Raw genomic sequence first — 6,191 nt, 5'->3', positions numbered from 1 at the left:
TGCCATAAACAGATACCTCAGTCAGGATCTTTAACTTAAGCTCCCTGAAACCCTGAATATTTGTTGTACTACCTGGAAACAGGGAGCCTACAGACATGGCTAAGCATAGGAAACGGGTGTTTCTGATCTGCTTTGTATTACAGTAACTACTTCAGGTGGACAAGAAATTGCATTAGACTTGCAAGACTTGAGTTAGGCATAAATATTATTTAAACAGAAATTTTAATGAACAAGTTCAGCGTAGTACCCAGCCACTATACCTTTTGATTTCATTTTAGAAAGAGGGTATGTGACTTTATTATAGGAGGAAGACAGCTTGATTCATTTGCAATCTTCCAGTATCTTTCTCTAAGAACAAATGCAGCTGATTTGGGCTGTCGCTGACGAGTAAATATTCCTTTCTTGTTCCCCAAAACTCGTGTTGTCCCTGTAAGAAAAGTTATAAAATAAAGCAAGTATATATAAAAATGCTCTTATATCCCCTACGTTACGACGTACGTACTAAATCAGGTTAGGTGGAAGAGACCTATGCACTTTCTTCTACACGTAGTCAGGTACAACGGGGAACTTGGCAGATGTAAATTTGTATCACCTTGGCAAGATTTATTGACGTAACTGCAGTTTGTTGTATTTATGACTGGTAGGTCGATGACAGTTAATTCTGGTGTGCCCATTAACTTGATCAGTGTTATACTGACAGCAGATATTCCTTCTGCCATTAGTTCCACCTTAAAATTTGATAGTGAAAATGTTGATTACTAACTGTTTGACTGTACTGTCCTTTAGTGGTGTCTGTGTCCTTTTTGTCTATTTTAATTTTCATGGGAAACTAGGGAAGATGATCACAACATGTAGAGAGACTGGAACTGGATATGTGTATGTGAACTTGTCTACATGTTCTCCATCCTCCTATTTGAAACTGATAGTTCTTTGCTGACTGCTTCTCTAGGATGACTTAGCTTTTTAATATCTATATTGGTGCTCTACAGATTATTCTCAATGGTGTTTCTCAGCCTGAAATTAACACTGACTGTTCACCACCCTAATTCACTGCAGGTGGCATATGCATAACTGGTTCCTTACTGGGTCTCTTTCTGAGTCATAAGTGTTTCATCGCTGTGTGACTGTCTGCACTGCAGATTAAGCAATGCCCCGTACTTTGCAAATGCACTTATTGATAGTGGAGAGAGTGTCGTGATGGACAGTTGTCTGCCAATGTGGCATCTGGTCCTCTATTGCTAAATCTCTGCCAATAATGCATTATTTACGGTGCTCTCTTACTAAGGGCAGTTGTAGATGAACCACAAAGGGAGTGAGATGCATCCCTAACAGCTGACTGAAGCTCTGAATTGAGGATGGCCAAGAAATAGAACTAATCCGGCTCTGCTCACAAGCTTCCCTTGCGTTCTGCCCTAGTGCGCTGTCTCACGTTCCGGGTAGCACGTGTGCAGCCGGGACAACTAGGAGCTCAAGCTGGAGAGAGAGGATGTTTAAGTACAGGCAGGACCTGCCCTCTTGGCTCTGGTCGTGCTGGACTTTGTCACAGAAGCCAGCTATGCTCTGTTTTGGTAAGCAGAGGGCCCTGCTGTCCCACCCTACAGCACAGCATTCTTTGTGCGGTGTATTCCATTTTAAACTTGCAGGAAGGGTGGCGAGTTGTTCAGAATAAAAATGAGCTTACCTTGATTAGTCATGAAATCAGCAAAATTCCATATGAGCTCCCCGATCACATACTCTTTCCTCTTTTTGTCAAAAACAGAATGGTACTCTCTTAGCATGGCTTTCTGATATTCCTCGCTGAACATAAGAGGTGGATCCTACAAGCAGGAAAAAGAAGTGGCCTTGAGGGAAGGTGACAGTGGATCTCAGCAAAGGCTCCATGTGCTAATTTCCTGCTTACTGGGCACCTGCTTCCTGCAGACAAGCTTTACAATTGCTTGGTCTTTTCACTGCCACTGCATTAACCGTGGCCATTTAGTGAGAATTAACAACTACTGAAACGGGAACGGGAAGCGCACATAAAATACAGACATCATGCCCGGTGTACCTGGGGGGAAACTAGGGGGTTGCTTGGTAGTGGTGCTTTGTTGTGACAGGCCGAGGAGTGACACCCCCTTCTGTGCAGGACGGTGTCACGACATGAACATCTGCTCTCCAGTGTCATATCTTCCAACTAAGCATCTTCTACAAATGCCAAAATGCACGTTTCAGAGTGCTCAGAGCTTTGATTAAAAGCAAAACACTTCTCTTTCAGTAGAATCGGACCTTTGTTAGTCCGTGGCAAAGCTCGTTGATTTCAGCGTAGCAAGGTTACAATTCCAGAGTCTTTTGGACACTTAGAAGCTTATGCATCTCAAAATGAAGCTCACTGGTCCCCATCTCTTCTCATTAAATTTTGCTGACCCTGTAAGAGGAGCAGTGCTTTTTTCCCCATCTAGGGCATCTGTATCACTTACACTGTGAAGTCCAGGAACTGAGTCCGCTCCGTATTCACTCTGGATGATGGGTTTTTGGTAGGTTTTGTACCAGTTCTCAAACTGTGATGTGAGTTGTAGTGGAATAACTTCCAGATGGCCTGGGTCATGGTACCAGGAGAAGTAGCTATTTACACAAATTACATCCACGTAAGGAGCCTGCAGAAAACAAGGTGAGAGTGTTTTGTTATAGAGCTCAAAGTAGACAACTTTTCACTTGTAAAGCTAAAACCTGCTTTTGATTAATTTAATGGAATCCAGTTTTATTACAGGTAGTACAAAGTTGTTTCCCCCATCACTCAGGCATTTCCACCATGACATCTTTCGCAGAAGGCAGGATAAATTTAATAAGCTAATGGCGTCTTAACTTGGTATTTTTTTTACAGACATAGGAAGTCACAGCAGAGTTAGACAAGATCAGCCCATTTCATCCTCAGGTTTGTTAGAAGTTTTTGAGTTTCCAAGATGTCTCTGGCTTGCTGGTACATTTAGATGTACTTTTTGAGTATTGGAATGTGATTATCAAGTTAGTGGTCAAATATTTTGACTGGCAACTAAATTTGTGCATCAGTGGTGCAATACTAAGACTAAGCATTCTGCAAGTCATATGCCATTTCTACCACATGGACAGTATGATAAAAGGGCACAAAGCCCACTAAAGATAAAGTGATGTTGTATGTAACTTGTTCAATGTTCTCTTAACATGTTTTGTAATAAAAAGAAAAAAAAGTTCTAATATCACATCAGTGTATGAGATCTATTCTTTGGCTTCGTTTTCGTGTGTCTCCTCAAGGCAGGCAGAACATGCTCGTGGAGATGGGATGTCAGAGGCCGTGTGTGCATGCCTGATGAAACAGTGATACCCAAGGGCAGATCCCTGCTGGGCACCTGCAAAGCTGCAGCCACCCCTTTTATTTTCCTGGGGTGGGGAGGAACAGACCTCTCCGTTACAGAAGGCAGTTCCTGCTAATTGTGGGACAGCTTGAAAGGAAGACAAAATGTAACCTGTAGCAGGGATATGTGGTAGTACCGTGTCCCTGCCAAGTCACCTGCTCAAAATGTTTCTTGTACAACAGTGACAAGCGTTATGAAGCCGTCTTGAAAAAATTAAAAATTACATAGGAAGTACCCCAAAACCAAATTTATGTGTGTTGAAGATCCTTGGTTCATGCTATGGCCAGCTTAAGGCACAGACATCCATGAAAAATGCCTTTTGGCTATTTAAACAGCTCTAGGACTTTTAATTACAGAGCTGGAAGAGCTTTTAGATTATTCAATGTTAACAGGCATCTGCCAAAGAATATCTAGAGCAGTTTAAAGCAGGAATTAAAGCAAAGCTTCCTTCCTTTAGACTTCCACAAGGGCTGTTAGCATTTTAAAGAGGTTTAAGCTTTGGTTTAATTGCAAGTGAAAATCCTCAGCATTAGAGAACATGATCAATATGACGATGTTAATGGCATCCAGGGCTCTGATCCTGCATGCTTCACTCAAGACAAAGAACTGTTCTTCTCTCTTACAGATATTTTTGTTTCAGCTGGATTACAACTACCAGATAAGGTGCTTTTGTGCTAAAACCAAAACTGTAAGTTTTCTGCCTCTCCCTGTTAAATATCTCCAGTAAACTTGGGGAGGTGGGGGAGGAAAGGACCGTAAAACAGATGACAAGAAGAGGAAACAGTGTATGAATTGAGGGGGGTGAAGCTAGAAAATAATGTAAACTTACACCATGATCAAGTGCATAATTAGCATCTGTCACAAAGGTTACTGGTCTGGAGGGATCGAGAGCTTTAGTGTGAGATATGACTGTCCTGTTTGCAAACAGTAAAGCAAGAGTTTAACAAGAGCATGGAGAAGCACAGCCCTATTTTCCCCAACCTCTCTGTCCACACCCCCCCCCCCCCCCCCGCCCCCCCCCCCCCCCCCCCCCGACATTTGGAGCTGGTTTTGATTTAGCAGGCAGAGTATTTTTAATTAAATACTGCAGGATACGTAGTGATTATCTGCTATAAAGTGCCTGCCATTCTAGCCAGTCCTGTAGGAGTGTAAATACATGGCAAAGAGACTGTCACAAAGCTGGTTGCTGCCCACCTTGAAAAAGACCAGAGTGGAAGTACCCCAAATGTGGGCATGTTTATTTGTCTGGTGGTGCCAGCAGCTTAGAAGCTGAAAAAGGGAGTCTGAAGACAAAAATGTAAGGGTAATGGGAAGTTCCTGAAAAACGCTTGGGATGCGTTCCTGCAAAAGCAGGAGGACCTAGCCGTATGCCACAGCAGGCAGGGGAAAGGTTGGCTGCTTTTGAGGAAACCTTTAAGGAGGGAGATGAGACAGAGAAGGGGAGCATCAAGCTTTGCTGCTACCTCAGTGTTGCAGGAGGGTGGTGGACCATTATGAAGAATGAAACTTCACAATTATCTCTTAAAGATCCTACAGCTACTAGGGACAGTCCGCTAGCCCACTACAGTGATGACTCTTGGCTATCCAAAGCTTAAATCTCTTTAAAAATAAAACTAAGAGGTCTGTAGGGACTTTAGGCATTGACTTTGAAGTGGGGCGTCATGATCTGCTGCAGACCAAATAACTGGCACTAACTGAAGAACCTTGTCTTCAGAATTAAAAGGCCAATTTTTTTAACAGCTTTGCCATAATTCTCAAATACTTTAGCGCTCATCTTCCATTGGTAACAAGGAATATCCTGTTCCCATCAGGTCTGCTTTTACATGATCCTTAGGTCAAGAGGAGATGTTCATACCAAAGGGACTGCTGGTAATTTTGCAGAGCCTTGCTGGCTGGGAAATAACAGACTGAGTCTGTTATGCAGTGCAGAGCATAACAGCAATGCACATATCTGCATCAGCGGGTACTGTTTCAGGGTTCCCAAAACATGCTTGCCCTCTCTTTACTACTACTTTGTGCCATCCCAAAGGAAGATGATGCATCATCTGTCAAAATTCAGCTCTCTGTACAAGCAGATGCACTTACTTAAAGTAGTAAGCTGCTGGGGCCAGCTCTGATGCCGGCTCGTTGGCTACCGACCACATCACGACTGATGGCCTGTTCTTATCCCTGCGGATCAGCTCCTCCATCACAACAAGGTGATGCTGCAAGGACTTGTTCCCAAAGCTCTCGCTTGAAGACAAAAGGAAATGAGACCCAGTGAGGTAAGGGTATAAAATCCATCCCCTTTGCCCTTCCCTGTGGAAACTCAAGCCTCTGGGGTGGATAAGCACAGCTGAGCCTTGACACTGAACATGGCTTCTGCCCTGTATCCCCAAAGCCTGCTGCACAGTTCAGGGCCGTGGGTTGGGCTCAGCAGTGGAGCCAGACCAGATGACCAAGTGACGTGATGGCCGTGTGGCAAGAACACCCCTCGGTTGCCCAACCTCACTAGGCACACGTGGCGCAACCGGCTGATTTGTAAGTAGAGCAAAGTACTTGCATTACCAGGACAGCGGGCGCTGTGCGACGGGGACACGGAAACAAGGGGAAGGGTCTTTCAAGCAATGGCTTACGGCATTTTAATCCCCACTCCCGGGCACTCGTCGATCACGACGATGCCGTAGGCGTCGCACAGGTCCATGATCTCCTCGGCGTAGGGGTAGTGGCTGGTGCGGAAAGAGTTTGCCCCCAGCCAGCGCAGCAGGTTGAAGTCCTTCACGATCAGGGGCCAGTCGAGGCCTTTGCCACGGATCTGGGGGGGCAGCAGGAGAGGTCACACCC

The 6,191-nt window shown here is 44.5% G+C and overlaps 1 protein-coding gene across 1 annotated transcript; it reads right to left on the bottom strand.

Moving 5' to 3' along the window:
- Positions 1 to 206: 206 nt before the first annotated feature.
- On the bottom strand, positions 207 to 6,180 carry LOC104269843 (beta-glucuronidase-like; the record flags this gene model as incomplete). The annotated part of the gene is made up of 6 exons (XM_009876649.1): positions 207 to 427; positions 1,682 to 1,817; positions 2,457 to 2,633; positions 4,198 to 4,282; positions 5,454 to 5,600; positions 5,984 to 6,180. Coding segments are annotated over 6 exons (900 nt in total), but the record flags the coding sequence as incomplete, so codon positions are not given.
- Between the last annotated feature and the right edge of the window lie 11 nt (positions 6,181 to 6,191).

The sequence above is a fragment of the Apaloderma vittatum genome, unplaced genomic scaffold, assembly GCF_000703405.1.
Source record: "Apaloderma vittatum isolate BGI_N311 unplaced genomic scaffold, ASM70340v1 scaffold39760, whole genome shotgun sequence".
NCBI classification, from domain to species: domain Eukaryota; kingdom Metazoa; phylum Chordata; class Aves; order Trogoniformes; family Trogonidae; genus Apaloderma; species Apaloderma vittatum.
The sequence above is the reverse complement of the archived record's forward strand: the minus strand, read 5'-3'. Positions and strand labels throughout refer to the sequence as shown.